The 15,781-nt window shown below is 48.5% G+C and overlaps 5 protein-coding genes and 2 non-coding genes across 7 annotated transcripts; 2 read left to right on the top strand and 5 right to left on the bottom strand.

The window, feature by feature from the left end:
* Window positions 1–162: 162 nt before the first annotated feature.
* B0J16DRAFT_395874 (uncharacterized protein) lies at window positions 163–1,006 on the bottom strand (the record flags this gene model as incomplete). Its single annotated transcript, XM_046132213.1, has 2 exons — window positions 163–707; window positions 760–1,006. 2 exons carry the CDS (start codon window positions 1,004–1,006, stop codon window positions 163–165), a joined length of 792 nt encoding a protein of 263 aa, XP_045987784.1.
* A 641-nt stretch (window positions 1,007–1,647) lies between these two features.
* B0J16DRAFT_336200 (pyridoxal phosphate-dependent transferase) lies at window positions 1,648–3,256 on the bottom strand. Its single transcript, XM_046127173.1, has one exon. It carries the CDS (start codon window positions 3,177–3,179, stop codon window positions 1,812–1,814), a length of 1,368 nt encoding a protein of 455 aa, XP_045987783.1. The 5' UTR covers window positions 3,180–3,256; the 3' UTR covers window positions 1,648–1,811.
* B0J16DRAFT_412440 (uncharacterized protein) lies at window positions 3,254–5,390 on the bottom strand. Its single transcript, XM_046133301.1, has 3 exons — window positions 5,344–5,390; window positions 4,192–5,247; window positions 3,254–4,148 (listed from the first exon to the last, which is right to left on the bottom strand). Exons 1-3 carry the CDS (start codon window positions 5,367–5,369, stop codon window positions 3,413–3,415), a joined length of 1,818 nt encoding a protein of 605 aa, XP_045987782.1. The 5' UTR covers window positions 5,370–5,390; the 3' UTR covers window positions 3,254–3,412.
* A 136-nt stretch (window positions 5,391–5,526) lies between these two features.
* Window positions 5,527–5,630, top strand: B0J16DRAFT_t76. The gene has a single exon. It is a non-coding gene; the product is annotated as a tRNA-Ala (tRNA).
* Window positions 5,631–6,611: 981 nt separating this feature from the next.
* On the bottom strand, window positions 6,612–9,176 carry B0J16DRAFT_412439 (uncharacterized protein). Its single transcript, XM_046133300.1, has 2 exons — window positions 8,232–9,176; window positions 6,612–8,184 (listed from the first exon to the last, which is right to left on the bottom strand). Exons 1-2 carry the CDS (start codon window positions 8,983–8,985, stop codon window positions 6,743–6,745), a joined length of 2,196 nt encoding a protein of 731 aa, XP_045987781.1. The 5' UTR covers window positions 8,986–9,176; the 3' UTR covers window positions 6,612–6,742.
* Window positions 9,177–10,181: 1,005 nt separating this feature from the next.
* B0J16DRAFT_t77 lies at window positions 10,182–10,269 on the top strand. The gene has a single exon. It is a non-coding gene; the product is annotated as a tRNA-Ala (tRNA).
* Window positions 10,270–12,097: 1,828 nt separating this feature from the next.
* Window positions 12,098–14,375, bottom strand: B0J16DRAFT_86792 (Na+ dependent nucleoside transporter C-terminus-domain-containing protein). Its single transcript, XM_046134601.1, has 2 exons — window positions 12,597–14,375; window positions 12,098–12,550 (listed from the first exon to the last, which is right to left on the bottom strand). Exons 1-2 carry the CDS (start codon window positions 14,217–14,219, stop codon window positions 12,257–12,259), a joined length of 1,917 nt encoding a protein of 638 aa, XP_045987780.1. The 5' UTR covers window positions 14,220–14,375; the 3' UTR covers window positions 12,098–12,256.
* Between the last annotated feature and the right edge of the window lie 1,406 nt (window positions 14,376–15,781).

Below are 15,781 nucleotides of genomic sequence, written 5' to 3'. Positions count from 1 at the left end.
TGCATTATTTGGAAGCTGCATCCGTCTAACCCTGCACCTGCCCTTCTATTACAAAAAGATCCGGTACAGTAGATTCTAGACAGGTACGAGGCAGATAAATAACCACTAGAATAGAGGTGTCATAATATTGCATAAAATTGATCTTTCCTTTTGCTTTCCCCATCACGGTGCTTCATAAACTCGAGGAGGGCCTCTAGGCCCTTCTGAAAGAAAAACCACAGGCTCAGCAGGCAGCTCACTCTTCGGTCTCTCAGAGTAAGGTTGGTCTTGGTTGTAATCTCCAGGAAGCTCTACCGGTGCCGCACCTATTTTCCCTCTCGCCCGTCTCCTCCAAATCATCCATCCAATACTCCCAAGAATCAATATGCCTCCAATTGTGCCGCCAACTGCTACACCTGCGATCCCACCTCGAGATAGTCCAGGCGTCGGACTAGACTCTGATATAGAACTCGCTTCTTCGCTTGGGGAGGCATATGTCGCGGTTACAGTGGCCTCCCTGATGACAGTTATCAATACCATGGATGTGGTAATGGCTTTCGTCTCCTCGGCTTTCGGTGCGCTGACATTTACGAATTGAGATTCTGCTAGTATCCCGTCGGATTTGCTGACATTTATCGAAAACCAATAAATGCAATCCTCCTTGTTCTCGGTCGCGTTGGAGATATCGTACTGAGCCTTCCAACTACCATCATTCGATCGACCAGAGCCTAGGCGCATTAATTAGCAAGACAATCAAGAAAAGGAATAAGGCTCTCCTACTTTTCATCAGTGACTTCGTTGATCTTCCAGCGCCAATGACTTGCCAAATATAGAGGTCAACATCTTCAACGTTCGTGTCCCATATGATCGGGATGGTATCTCCGTCGGCATAGCGTTTATTCTTCGACACGTCCTGGTCGGTTCGTTCATCTGTGTCCCGCTCCGGGGGCTGTACAAACTCGGTGAAGCATAACGACCAGCTCGTGAATAGAGACAATATTAGGACGAGTTTCACACGAATATACATCGCGTGAGTAAACAACTGTCCAGTTGAATCAAACAGATTTCCGATATCGCGTCGTCTACTCTCCGGTATGGCTTGAATTACGATGCAGACGCATCTGAGAAGGGGAGTTGCCACTTCTGAGCAGGGAGTGGATGCCTATGATATATGTACTCGATCCTCCAGGTATCTAAGCCACCCTCACCATAGATAACCAAGAGATTCAGGACTACATACCCCAGTCGTTATGCAGCAGCAATCCATATGAAGTCTAGTTGCGGCCCATGCTACAAATGATCATGCTGGGGTTGCAAAGTCGTGATCTGGATTTATCCCCAGCGGATCAACCAACACTTCCCCTACAAGAGCAGGAATGGCAACGAATAGGGCTCAAACTGACTTATTTGTGGATAATTAGCATTTGTATTTCAATATTTACCTTTAAACCATCAATGATAATGTCAAATCTGATCTTAACTGCCTGTCAAAGCGCTTCCTGATTTGCTTAGTTGCATATAGAAGTGGGACGACACACAGCCAACAGCAACACAACCAACAGACCGTTGCATTCGTGGAATCAACTGACCAGGCTGCGCAATTATGAGCCCGGGTGGGTTTCCTGATATGGGAGGTGCTTGGAGAAAGCTGAAAAAGCAAAACTAGGTCTTGGTAAGTCCCGCCTTTAGCGAAGATGCCCATATTGGAAACAGAATCGGCATATCTTCCAGCTCCTTTTGGGAGATGGAATTAAGTTGAGAATGAGATTCCCTGTGATCCAATGATACGTGTTTTTGTACATGCCATGTCTGATATAATGAACAGTCTGAAATCATTTGGAACCTGAAGCGACATCATCATAAGCCCTTTTCAGCAACCCAACCAACTCATCCATCTCCCCCTCCGAAATCGTCAAAGGCGGCGAAACAATAACATGATCCCCCGAACTTCCATCCGCAGTTCCCGTACCTGGATAAACAGCCACTCCAAGCTCAAAAGCCCTCTCCTGCACCTTGACACCAAACCGAATCTTGCTATCAAACGGCTCCTTGGTTGTTTTGTCTCGCACGAACTCAATGCCCCAGAATAGTCCTCGGCCGCGGATGTTTCCTACAAACTCCAAATCTTGGAATGTTGAGATCAAGAGTTTGTGCAGACGCTGACCGAGCGTTGCGCAGCGAGATACGAGGTTATCTCTGCGGATGATCTTTTGGATTGCGAGCGCGGCGGCACAACTCACCGGGTGGGCTTGATAGGTATGCCCGTGGTTGAAACTTGCTGTTCCTTTCTTCAGCGTCGAGATAATATCCTTGTGCACGAGCGTTGCGGCGATAGGCACATAACCTCCACCTAGACCTTTGCCCGTCGTGACGATATCAGGGCGCACATCACCATCATGCTCAAAAGCGAAGAACGTGCCACATCGTCCAACTCCGCACATAACTTCGTCAAGAATGAGAAGAATGCCATACTTCTTGCACACCTTAGAAACACCAGCAAAGTATCCCTTTGGAGGCGTAATGCAACCCGCCGTCGCACCACCAACCGTCTCTGCAATGAATGCAATGATCTTTTCAGGTCCGACAGACTTAAACTCTTCTTCAAGTTCATCGACCAGTCTTTGGGAGTACTCCTCCTCTGATTCTCCATCTTTTTTGGTCCTGTACTCGTACGCGGGACTAACGTAGCTAACGTTATCCAAAAGAATGGCATTTTCGTACGGCGCTCTTCTCGCGACGTTACTACTCACGCTCATAGCGCCAATAGTATTCCCATGATAAGCCTGCCTTCTCGAAACGAACCTCGTGCGTTCAGGCTGTCCATTCTCAACATGGAACTGCCTCGCAAGTTTCATCGCCGAGTCCATAGCTTCACTACCTGAACCAACGAGGTAAGCCCTCGTTAGACCGAATGGTTCATTTTCAAGAAGATAATTCGCGAGATCTTCGGCGCTGGATGTTGTGTAGGTCATTGTGTGGACGTATGATACTTGGGATGCTTGCGCCATCATGGCGTCGCGGACTTCGGTGTTTCCGTGGCCGATGATTGCTACGGCTGCGCCGGCGCAGCCGTCGAGGATTTTACGGCCTGTTGAGAGGGTGAGATAGGAGCCGGAGGCTGATGTTACAGTTTCTGGAGGGGTGATGAGGGAGCGGTGCATGAGGTGAGGCTCTGAGGCCGACATGTTGAGATCGCCCATTGTGAAGTGATGTTCAAGATGAGAATTCGTCTTCAGAGATTTATACTTGAGATATAGTGGTATTGGTTGGGATGAAGAAGTTGAGATATTGAGAGTCGTATTGAAGTCGAGGGTGGAGTAACTTATAGAAGCCACTCGGGTTAGAACACCCGACTCGGGTTTGCAGCTTCGGGTTACATACACCGACTCGGCCAACGGAACTCTGCCCTCGTATCTTCAACTCACGTATTACTTTAACTAAGATTCTGGTCGCCGGCATTATCAATAGTAGTCGAAAGCAAATGCGGATCATCGCAAAATGACAAAAGCCTCCACCAATCCTCATCCACAAACTCACTCTCCCCTGTACCTGTACCTTCATCCGTCACTACCTCTTGTACCTCAGCCCTTTCCTCAACTTCCCCGGCAACTAACTGCTGCAGTTTCGAGACATCATCCCTAGCACCCCTCAACGATACAGGATCAAACGTCTGTCTCGGCATCCCCTGCAACGGTGCAAGATGAATACTATCCTCTAGCTCAGGATAGTCATACCTCGAACTCTTAACCCTCCTCTCCTTCATAATACTCTTGGCCGTATCAAGAACCTCAATCCACTCCTTCGCTAATCCCCACACCTGTTCAATTCTTACAAGAATGCTCATCGTTCTTTCTGCCTGCACGTCCGCTTCATGTACCTGAGATTCTGTGAATTGCATAAAATTTGGAAAGGCGCCGCCGTATATACTCCATAGTGTAGACGAAAAGGCGCAGAGGCCGGAGAAGGGTGTGCGGAGGGGACAGTTGACGTGTTCGAGGTCTGTGAGTAGAGAAGAGATTTGGGTTGCTGCGTCGTAGAGTTCGGAGACGTTTTGAGTCCAGAATTGGTCTGGGCCTCGGGCTTTTAGGAGTGGTGGTTCGATTGGACCGCGAGGTTTGACTTCATCTACTGGACTAAAAGGAATGTACTCCCGACATAAGAAAAGAAGACTATCCAGTCAGTTGCACTCATTAACATGGATAACATGCTTACCTGATGTAGTAAACCAAATTAATATATCCAAATCTCTCAGCTTGTCCACGCTGAGCATGCACCGATACTTTTGTCCCAGGATACTTCATAAGTCCATCCTGCGAATCCCTCCACTTGAACAGATCCCTCTTCATACCATGCCAATACGAAGTTTCGTTGAAAGGACATTGTTCTGGTTCTGTCATACCAGGACGTCTTCTTCCGCCCTCTGAAATCCATGTATGAATTCTAGACCAGATCCTTAGGCCTTGGATGAGAAGAACTAGATGATCATCTGGTCCATACATCTGAAGACTATCGTGGGGTTGAGAGGGTTGACCGAAGAGGAACTGCGTGTCGTTAACAGGAAGAGAAAAATGCATCTCCTCATCCGGAAACATCGCCTGTCTTCTCTTCCCACAACTTAAAAGTCTATCCATCTTGAAACACGTCCACAGAGTCCGTTTCTCAAGTTCCGATAGAGTCTCTCGTTTACCACAACTTGCAAATCCAGTACTCAACAAGCCCTGCGCCATCCTCGTCGCCATACCACAATGCATCCACGCATTAAACCCGTCTCCATCGCCCCAATTACACAGCGATAAGATGAGGAATGTTTGTATGAGTGACAAGTTTGGCCCGCTTGTTACTCTCCTCTGCGCCTCGCTTGCTATGAAGAGTATATTCCGAGTATTTGTCTCTGTAGAGCAAGTATCGTTGTAGCGATGCGATACTGTTATAATTGCCAGGAGCCGAAGTTTCTGCACGACGCCGAGTTGGTCTTGTTGATACTCCAGATCATCAGGATGAAGAAATCCGAATTCTGGAAATTGTGCTCTGAACAAATTGATGGCACTGATCACCTGTGGTCGTGGCGTCTGGTCAAAGACGGTGTTGACATCCTGCCAGCCATTCTCTATGCTGGTCACACTTAATCGCTGTCGTTTCGCAGGACGCGGTGTCGTTTGTCCAAGAATGGGACCGCTTAGAGTACATGTTTCTGTGTTACCACTCTTGACGCAGCCTGCGCATGGTGGTTGGTCATCATGTCTGCACTTGACCTTTGATTTCCTAAACAGTTAGACCAATAAACACAATGCGCAGCGAATTATTTACCTGCATCTACAAACTCATCAGTACTGGTCTTCTAGTAAAGTGGATCTGATACGATACCTCTCACAAGCAATTGTCGTCCTCATTTCGCGTTTTGAGGGGTTTCGGGTTTGGATGTTGATGAAAGCCGATTCGGGTCTAAAAGAAGTACCCGCACGCACTTACACTCCAAACTTTCAATCGGAAAGCAAAAACGCGTGCGAGGGAATATAAGTTGATGTAAGAGACAACCTTACATAATCAGGGCTTATGGTCTAGGGGTATGATTTTCCCTTCGCATCTTTAATCTGACGAGTTCAGAGGATCGAGCTTGGGAAAGGTCCGGGGTTCAATTCCCCGTGAGTCCATGATTTTTGCATGTTGAGTCTTTTTGGCGTCATGATCGATGGCAAGGTCAAGCGAGCCTTTAGCGATGCGATTAGATTGCTGCTTTACATCAAAGGTATTACGCAATCGATGCTTATCACCTCGACCTCCTTGAGACATTGAGACATTGAGACATTGAGACATTGAGACATTGAGACATTGAGACATTGAGACATTGAGACACCACTACCGAGCGCTGTCTGTTAGTACAGCACTCAAGCAATGCAAACAGAGTAACTCAACAAATGCCGACTGCTTCCCTATTAAGGAGCGATACTCGCTATAAAGACACAGCTTCCGTTGCAGGGTATGGTATGTTAGGCCCAGGGCAAGCGCATGGTGTAATCTCATACGAACTGTTGAGATGGCGCTCGTAGAAGTTTACACAATCTTCTTGAGTCAATTGACATCACATTCAATTCACCGAGATTGTTCGATGGAAAATAATCTCAGTCGCATCTTCGTGAGCGCGCGCGAAAGTCTCCTGTACGTATCAGTCAGTCAATGGAAGTCAGTGTTAGTTGGTTCTGCATCACGGTCGGCGCGCCTCCGCTTCTACACAACATGAACAGCTTCAATTCAACGGCACTCATCAAGCCAATCCGTGTTTACAACTGGGAGCAATTTTTCCACGTTCTGCGTAGATCGACTCGGTAAAGTAAACTGCAAGCAAAACCCCAGTAACTACTCGAGCACGGGTCATCCCAGATCTAAGCTCGCGATCAATGAGATCGGATCCAAGCTTAGATCAACTCGGCAAGATCTCAGGACCACCGTCGATCAACAGATAAGCGCATTGTTCCTGGTCTCGAAGGGACAAATCAAGTTCTAGCCTTACAGGGCGTGTAAGTGTTCTCTGTAGCGTCTCAGTAGCTCCTGGGTGGCTGCCATCGCAGTCCTTCTCGAATGTCGACTGTCGAGACTAATGAATCATCATCACAGTCACCAAGCTAGACCAAAGTATATGCAACTTAATCAATTAGGTATATATGTTTCATGACTCTATATCAATTAATTATAACCCCATGCTCATTATCCGTGTATTTTCCTCTCTCATTACCTCCCCAGCGTTACCCAACTCAACTCAACTCAATCACTTCGAAGGCGACTTGACCAACTTTTTCAACTCCTTGCTCACGCTCGGAATTTCACCATCCCTGTCCAAACTCATACTTTGTCTTTCCTTCTCTTCCTTTTCCTCCTTCTTACGCTCCTTTTCTTCCTTCTCGCGCTCCTCCTTCTCCTCTTCTTGCTTCTTCTTCTCCATGTGCTTGATAGCGTCTTGTGTAAGTTCCTGTCTGTCCAACAACTCCCACACATCCTTCTTGCGCGTCTTGCGATCGCCGCGACTGATGAGAAGACCGGCTGTGATGTTGCATGTGATACTCACGCAGAGAATTACGGTTGTGATGGCGAAGGGGCGGGTGTGGTAGTCGATACCCCATGTGCATGCGCCCAGGGAAATTTGTAGACAAGAGTGGCAGTCGAGGAGGATGACGATGGCGATGAGGTAGGATTGTGGAAAGGCAAAGTGGGTGAATGTTTCGTGTGGTTTGTAGAAACTGTGCGATTTGGCCATCTTCTTTTGATGGTGCTGCAGTTTCTTAAACTGTGCAAAGGTAAGAGCTGGCTGATCGGACTCAGGACCATTCGTCTTGGCGTGTTCGAGATCGATCTCTTCAGGGCTTTCGGGCTGGACTTCGGGAACTTGTTGTTCAGTGGCGAGCGTACCGTCTCGTTCGGGATTGTAGTTCTGCGCATCGAGAAGAACACGAGCTTGATGACCCGTCAAATGCGAATCTTCGATGTTTGTCGCAACACCTTTAGGAACACGCTTCTTCTGCAGTCTGTTTCGAGGCTTCTTACCCTCCTCGGCTCTCTTGATCAAGCGCGAGAGACGCCAGATGAAGAACATGTGGTACGTATCGACCGCACGGAAAGGAGCAAGACCATCACCCATGATGGCGAACAGGGCGACTAGAACACTGTCGATGATGTGAACGAGGTAGGATTGCTTATCGCCGACATAGATCCAGCCGATGAGGAAGAGAACCCAGGCCAGACCGAAGAGGGTGATAAGAGTGGCGTAAAGGGTGACGAGGAAGCCCAGCGGTCGACGAACGTACTGTCCAAAACCCTTCATGCGACGCTTAAATCGCGCGCGACGAGAGTGCAGCATGTGTCGCACATGATCATCCAGCTCAGCTTTCTCCTCGGGCGTCCATCCCTCAAGAGTCGTTCCGTGCGGAAGAGCAGCGTAGTGCGAATCGGTAAGACGAGAAGTAATAGTGCTGCTTCGCTGCATAGGTGGGGGGTCTTCGTTGATTGTTTCGGGGACGGCGGGTTCCTGGGCACGATCACCTTGGGCTGCTTCGCGACGACGTTCTTCGGCGGCGGCGCCGCGGGCCCATTCGGCTTGGGGGTCGTGGCGGGAGAGAGCGTATGTTGGTCGACGGTTGACCCATTTTCCGAGATCGGGGACGAAGAGGGAGTTTTGGACGTTTGTCAGGGTCGAGAGGGTTTGGACTTCGGGATCTGGAGGATGTTAGTTGTGATTTAGAGTCGAAGGGATGGCGACTTACCAATGACATCAAGCCAGTCCACCAGGTTTTGGTCGTATTCATCGTCTGGGTTAGGGTTGTCATCACGGTTGCGCATAGGCACAGCCATGGTATCATTATCAGCTTGTCGCCGATGATTTCCCGGCCAAAAGAAGCGACTGGCCCGTCTGAATCTCCCTTGTTTCGGCCGTATCGCATCATCAGGAAGCGAAGCCGACGGCGACATGGCACGATCATCATCGCTGATCCCCAACTCAGCCATACTAGGTCGTCCACCTTCTTCGGTCAATCTCGGCATCGCGGCCTGTGGAACTCTCCGCGAATGCCTCGCTAGCGCAGGCCCATCATGCGTCCTCGCCCTCTCGGGCTGCGACACACTCCGCGGTCTCCCATCATCGCTGAACCCATCAAAACTATAGTTGGAGTAAACAGATCCGTTGGAGCTGCGACGGATGCGAATGCTAGGTTGACGCGCCTGATCGACGGGTGGTCTGCGTCTCGCCGGTGGCGGGTTTTGCTGGTTGTATGCCGTGTTTATACTCGTGGGATCTTGATAGGAAGGAAATGCGGAAAGCGATGCTTGTGATGGATTCTGCGATGGGTAGCGAGATAGGGAGGTTTGGGAGGGCGCTTGGCTGATGGGGTTGAAGTAATCGGATGCTGTTTCGTCGATGGGTCCGGGACTGACGGGTCGGGAGGGACTTGTCGAACGGTAGTTTTCACCTGCTACGTGAACATGGCGGCCCGAAGGCTGAAATCTGTTGTTGGAAGCCATGCCCAGAAAAAATGCATGGCAGGAGGGAAACGAGACGGGAGAAGGAGAAAAAAAAAATAAAGTTGAGGTGATTGTGTTTTGGTATATTTCCCTAGCCGTTACTGGTACCCTGCCTGAAGAGCGAGCAAAAACCTGTAAGAAAGGCAGAGTTCAATGCAACTGGAATTAGTCAGTCGTCACTGTGAGACACACTTTGGGCCTAGTCCCAGGTCCGATCGCCCTTTCCTTGGATCACGTCTAACCAAGATGTTACTAGGGAGTCGGCCATCTACGTAGTGAGGTCGATCAGAACCCGCTTTACCTACGTCACTTTTCATTGCTGGACCCACCATCAGCAATCAAAACAGCAGTGTAAACAATTTGATGCCGGTATATCCGCTTATTTTTTAGTGAATGTCCGCTTATAATTTAGTGAATGAGATGCTATTTGTCTGCACGCAATTACTGACTGACTGTCAGCAATCTCTCATCTTTTACTAACCCCAGTAAAATGACGGATATAATTACGGAGCACATCCTCCTTCCAACCAAAACCCGAGAGTGTCAACCCAGCCGCATCCACTAGCCATTACAAAACGCCACAGCCATTACATCACAACCCGTTTCACCTTTCTGCGCTGGCTAATTCACCCAGCTTGGCGTATATCGTCTTGCACAATGACCTTCTTGGCAAGACCCCTGAAGTACTAAATCAAGATTTTATCTTGAATTTAAGCTTAACTTTACAACGTCAGTGCAGACTGCACAGAGATGGAGATGAAGTTGTCTCACCCTGGGTCACTGTTGTCCACAGAGCCTCACGAGGACTGTTTGTTATTGAGTGTTTGCTTTTTGGACAGCGCATGCTTTATGCGATTGTAATATTGAAAATGTTTCTGTAGATCTGGCCAGTCTTTGTTTACTTGATCAATTGTATTTGCGCTCGAATACTAATTTAGCTGAATGATGTATCACATCAATGTCTCACGTTCATAAGTGGGATTGACAGCGCGCACCAATAGGCTATTTCCTGTATCGTTCTGTTTGATCAGGTGGACTCTTGAATCAAGATAAAGCGCAACTTGATCTGCAAACTATTTCACGTACCCGCAAATCTTTAGCATTGAATCTCGATCTAAACGTTTGGGCGCGTCGAAAGAGAAGGCTACAAAACATAGGCGCTGTTGCGGCACTCGTGTGTAACGAATTAAAACATCGGGCTTATGGTCTAGGGGTATGATTTTCCCTTCGCATCTATCAAACGACGCTTGGGAAAGGTCCGGGGTTCAATTCCCCGTGAGTCCATTTCTTTTGCTTCATTTTTGCATGATCTGTACAATTGTATCTTATGCTAAGTGAATTGGTTCTATTGACGTGACATTTACCAAGGAATCATGGTGCGAAATCTGTCAGTTGTACTCGCGCCTTGAGATTAGCTTTGCGCAGCATTGGGAAAGTTTCTTTTGCTGCTTGATGTTTTGATATGTTATATCTTGCCAGGTACATACGCAGCCCAGCCATCCGGTAACCATAAACTTAAACACCATAATAAAAACCTCTAGAATATGATCTATCTAATTTTACCTTGTAGACATCTGTTTGGCTAGGCAATTGACGGTGCGCGATGTATACATCCGTGACATCAAATGATCCAAATGCTGTCAACTACCCTGAAGCCCTGCCCAACTGCCACCAAATACACTTACCAACACCCAACCCAGGTGTCTCCAAGTACGAGACCCTGAGAAAATTGTGTCTTCGCCAAGCGCCAAGTCTTCTAGCCATATCTCTTCTTACTATCCGTACAGGCACTAGAGTAGTGAAATTCTTGTGACTTTGACGCTTGAAGTTGATCTCCTATACAGTTTTATTCTCAAATCTCGTTGTACCACCGCGATATACGCACCTTCATTGTCGGACAATTAAGTATACATATAATAAGACCCAGATCAAGAATAAAAGGTCATCAGATTTATCTGTCAGACTTCTGCTTGACTGGACAATGTGATACTGCGTGATGCGTACAGTCGGGGCATTAACGAAATCTTCAAGTCGTAAGCCAGCTACCCTAGAGGCCTACTCAACTTTATCCAAGACATCTACCAGTACTCAACTACTCGAAGCGCGCATTCTCATCATCAGTGATATAAACAGTTGTATGAACGTCTTACAGAAAGTTTAACGCTCAATGGGTAGATCTGCACCATAGAAGTCGTCCACAGCAAGTGAACTCAGACTATCAGGAACACCTATAAAGGCTGCTGTGCAGTACAAGTCTTCTTGCTATGCCTCACCTTCTTGTGAAGACTCTTTTTACTACGCGCCTTCTTACTGGATCCATTCTTTTTGCTACATCTCTCGTTACTATGGGCGCCGGAGAAGAAAGGTTATCGTGACTCTGACGCATACAATTCATCTCCTCAGCGAGTTAGTTGTACGGGCCACAGAAGCAGCCAAGTCATTGAACAGTCGCGCGCCGACGATTCGGCCAAAGAGAGGTAGTCCCTCGTGTACTGTAGATGATGGGGACAACGTGATGACAAGAATATTGCCAAGACCTTGGAGAATTTACTTTGTCTTGAGCCATCATCAGTCTCGCACAGCGCGTCACTCGCAAAAACACTGGGAATTGCCCAAGATGACTGCCGCGATCAACTACACGCGATGGCTCGTCTACGCCACGATGTGAGCGACGGGCCGATATGTAAAAGACGCTAAATCAGATACCGGTCGATGCGATTGAGTCGATTCACTGCTCTCGCGTGATCCGCGATCTAGAAAAATTGACCCTAGATGCCCCGCCGTCGCCTGTCATGATACGATGTATCCAATGCCGAAAAAGATTGACGAAGAATGGCCTGTGCCTCGGACGAGTGTGGAGAGATTTAGGGTCCATTATTGTGTCCATTATTCTGCCGAGAGGTGTTTCGTTTACGCAATTGCCGAGAATAAACGATCAAGGGCTGATGTTGTAAGAAGTGGTCCGTTGATGGAAGTGTGCCGAGAGTCTTGATCACCAAGAAGAGTACACCAATTCAATTCAAACTGAGAGACTGTCACATTGAACGTAGAGACGATTAAGTTGGGAAATGTCACAAAGGACGTAGAGTAGTGTTCTTAATTATGGCCATCTCGTGGCTCAGTATAGCATTGGTATATAGTAATATAATAGTATAGCATATCATCTCAAACATGTATCATCCGACCATGAAATCCTCGATGTCTTTTTACGTATCTTCTTTTCATTTTTTCTTCTTTTCTTACAACACACATATCATCATAATCGGATCGATCATTGGCTTCGAGTAAAGTCGGACAGCTGGGTGGTGACGACAAGACCAGCGACACTGGCAGAGGTGAGGGTGGCCAAAACACCAGAGATAAGGGCAGAAACGGCAAGACGAGCAACGTCACCACCTCGAGAGGGGGCAAGCTGGCTGAGAATACCGATCTGAATACCCAGGGAACCGATGTTGCCGAAACCGCAGAGAGCGTAGGTGGCGATGAGCTGAGAACGGGGGGAGAGGCCGTAGTATTGGGAGGTGGGGTCGTCGGTGGTGAGGTCAGTGAAGGCGTTGTACTCGTTCTGGAGGTGTTAGTATCAGCATGGTATTGGAGAGGCGTGAACTTACGGTGATGATCTTCTGGGCGATAAGACGGGCGACGGGGAGGATATCTCCTGTGGAGTTGGTTCCGTTGGTGCGGGAAACTCCAAGTAGGAAAGAGATGGGGAAGAGAAGGTAGCCGAGAATCAGCTGGAGAGTAAGATCGTAGTCGCCGCGGAGGTTGATGTAGCTTCCGATCCAGGTGAGGATACCATTGATGAAAGCGACAAAGGCGATGATGCAGAGAAGAGAGGTAATGATGGTACCAGCGATCTTGATACCCAACCAAGCACCATTGGCGAAAGCGTGAAGAGCGTTCTCAGCCTTGTGCTCGTCATCGTCAGGGATGACAACGCGACCAGCTGTGAGAGTCTCCTCGGTCTCGGGGTATCGCATCTTGGAAATGGCCAGAGAGGCAGGGATGGACATGATACACGAGGACACGAGAGCCTCACGGTTCAGACCAAGACCAATGTATCCGACAAGGGTTGATCCAGAAATGGTGGCGAAACCACAGGTCATGATCTGGTGAAGCTCGGCCTTTGTCATGTGAGGAACAAAAGGTCGGACAAGCATAGCAGATTCACCCTGTCCGATGAAGGGAGTAGCAGCAGCGACAACGGCCTCAGCACCGGAAACTCCAAGACCCCAGAAGACGAAAGTGGCGAACTTGATGATGAACCACTGGATGAAACCGATGTAGTAGAGAACCTGGACAAGCGAGATGAAGAAGATGATGGCGGGGATGACGCTGAAGAAGAAGTTTGGCGTGGCGGCAACGTCAGGGTTTGTCAGGAAAGCAACACCATCTCGTGCAAATCCGAGAAGATCAGCAGCTCGTGCGGCGATGAAGCTGAAGATGTCGTATCCAACACCGGTTCGCAGGACGAAAAGACCAATGACGTACTGTGTCAGCATACCGCCGATGACAGTGCGCCAGTTGATAGCCTTGCGATCGCGACTGGTGGCCCAGAGGATAAAGATGAAGACAGCCATACCCAAAAGACTGACAGCACGGTTCTCGCGGGTGTTATCCGCAGACTCCTCCGAGACGAAAGATCCGACGAGGATAGCAGCGACAGCGACGGTAGCGCCAGCAAGAGTTCGGAACTTGGAAGGAATCATGTCGTAGATACGAACAGCACTGTTGCGCCAGACGGCCTTGATAGCGTTGGAGATATAGCGACTGGGAACATGCCAGAAGACCAATCGCAATGTAATAGCCAACCAGACAAGGAAAGGAACAACCCAATTCTTGTCATCCTTGTGCAGTACCAGGGACGCAACCCACCAGGCAGTAGAGATACAAAAGACAATCAAGTGGATCAAGGGTCTTCGATGTCTGTACACAGGCCCGATCTTTGCGCGCCAGCCAATGGGTGTGCTGCGCTCACTGTTTGTTCCAGCAGAAGCATCAACGACACCGGCTTCGTTCTTCTCATGATCGCTGTAGTCGGGGGGAGTGTGAGTGGCGCGCTTTTCGTCTAGGGAGCTGCGGTGTTGCTGGGGGGGAACGATGGAGGATTCTGGGTTGCCGGTTGTGTAAGTGACATCGTCGTGGGCGGCGCGGGGAGAGTGGTGGTTGTGTTGGTGGACATGTTGATGCGCCGGCTCGAAAGCTGGGTCTGTGGTATGTTGTTGGACAGACATTTTGGCTGTTTTCTCTTCAACCAATTGGATTTGTTTAAACCAGAACGGCTTTGGTTGGAAGAGACAGGGACCTTGGAGCTTCTAGCTTGGTAGCAGTGAAGCACAAGAGAAGAAAGAAGAGACCCTGGCGGGGGGAGGGAAGCGAAGAAAAAGAACTTTTCCAAACTGGAGCTTAACCCTAAGAGACGAGCGAGGCTGGGTCTATCAGTTCTGGGTCACAGCAGAAAGGAAAGATCCGTTGCTCTATCGCGCGGCGAAAAAAAACGAGACGATCTTTTTTTTTTCGTGGGTCGAACGAGAAAAGACGTGGGGATGGCTCTACTTTTTAACCCGAGAGGCCGAAGATACTGTAACAATTTTTTGCCTTCTAGCCAAGGAAAGCAAGGAGGGGGTGGCCATACGCTATCTCCTAGTATTACTATTAAAGTGCTACAAACCCCGGAACCAACAATGTCTGGCTTGTCTTGACGATCATTTTGAGGAGGTGGCAGGTGAGCACGCGGGCAACTAAAACAGCTTCAAGGTAAGGATTGGTTTCTGCGAGTAGGGACTGAGCTTATCAGTTGGTTTGGTTTAATTGGGTCAGATCCTTGGATTGGGGTCTGGGTTCGGAGTCGCCATGTCTCCATATTGATAGCTACTAACAATAACTACCATGAACATCAATCTATCTCAACCACAACACAAGATATATAACTCTCTGTAATTAACTGGATGTTGAGTCAAGGTATTGAACTCTTTCCTCATGTTTTATCTCATTCACAGGATCACTCTTCTACTCTCAATTCCTCTGTCCTCAGTCTCTATCTGTCCCTCAGATACTTGCCACCCCCCGGTCCATCCTTCGGCTTCACTCCATTCCTCTTCTGGCAGGTTGACGGAACGTTTGCAAAGTGCCAATGCACGCTAGACTACCCGGGACTCGGCCATCTCCACTGACGTCGTCTCCACTAACGGACCAATCGACCACCTAGGAATAGCGTCCAATATCCTCTCCAGACTCGGGTGAGAGACACACTGATCGATGCAGGTAGGCAACTCAATTGGTTCAACTTGCCTCCATCACATTGGCCAATAATTTATGTCTACAGACTTCAGCTTGATTGACAAGGAACTTGTGTAGCTCAGCTACCATCAGTTCTGTTACAGTGCATGCTAGGCTGCTCGGTCACTAATCTGGAGTATGCCCTATCAATCTCCCATATCACTCTTATCATACCAAACAATCTAGACTCATCCTTGATTAACCAAATCCAACTCCCATCTCCGAAGCATTAACTTAGTAACTCCCCAGACTATTCCTCTCCACTTAGAATTCTTCTTCATTTCAAAGCCACACCCGTTGAGGCCACGCCGCTGACCATGCCAATAACGCCCTCTTACTGAATCAAGTAGGTGACCCCAAATCTTGTTTCCCTTCTCCATCTTCTGTTATGTAACAAATTTCCCCAGGATCACTGTCTACCGTGCTGCATTCTCAAACCCCCTGTCCGCATCCGATAAGCTTCCCCGGCCTTTTTGTTCCCCCCAGGTTTATCGCTACGGGTCCTCTACACCCTCAT

Source organism: Fusarium flagelliforme, assembly GCF_020744385.1.
Source record: "Fusarium flagelliforme strain FIESC 12 MPI-CAGE-AA-0113 chromosome Unknown B0J16scaffold_2, whole genome shotgun sequence".
Classification (NCBI taxonomy): Eukaryota; Fungi; Ascomycota; class Sordariomycetes; order Hypocreales; family Nectriaceae; genus Fusarium; species Fusarium flagelliforme.
The sequence above is the reverse complement of the archived record's forward strand: the minus strand, read 5'-3'. Positions and strand labels throughout refer to the sequence as shown.

Bases quoted from the DNA above. Each gene is read 5' to 3' on its own strand.
- B0J16DRAFT_336200 (XM_046127173.1), bottom strand. From the start codon at position 3,179: ATGGGCGATCTCAACATGTCGGCCTCAGAGCCTCACCTCATGCACCGC.
- B0J16DRAFT_412440 (XM_046133301.1), bottom strand. From the start codon at position 5,369: ATGAGGACGACAATTGCTTGTGAGAG. The intron at 5,248-5,343 runs GTATCGTATCAG...ATTGGTCTAACT, and splicing joins ACGACAATTGCTTGTGAGAG to GTTTAGGAAATCAAAGGTCA. The intron at 4,149-4,191 runs GTAAGCATGTTA...CTGACTGGATAG, and splicing joins AATTTGGTTTACTACATCAG to TCTTCTTTTCTTATGTCGGG.
- B0J16DRAFT_412439 (XM_046133300.1), bottom strand. From the start codon at position 8,985: ATGGCTTCCAACAACAGATTTCAGCCTTCGGGCCGCCATGTTCACGTA. The intron at 8,185-8,231 runs GTAAGTCGCCAT...AACATCCTCCAG, and splicing joins GGACTGGCTTGATGTCATTG to ATCCCGAAGTCCAAACCCTC.
- B0J16DRAFT_86792 (XM_046134601.1), bottom strand. From the start codon at position 14,219: ATGTCTGTCCAACAACATACCACAGACCCAGCTTTCGAGCCGGCGCAT. The intron at 12,551-12,596 runs GTAAGTTCACGC...TAACACCTCCAG, and splicing joins TCGCCCAGAAGATCATCACC to AACGAGTACAACGCCTTCAC.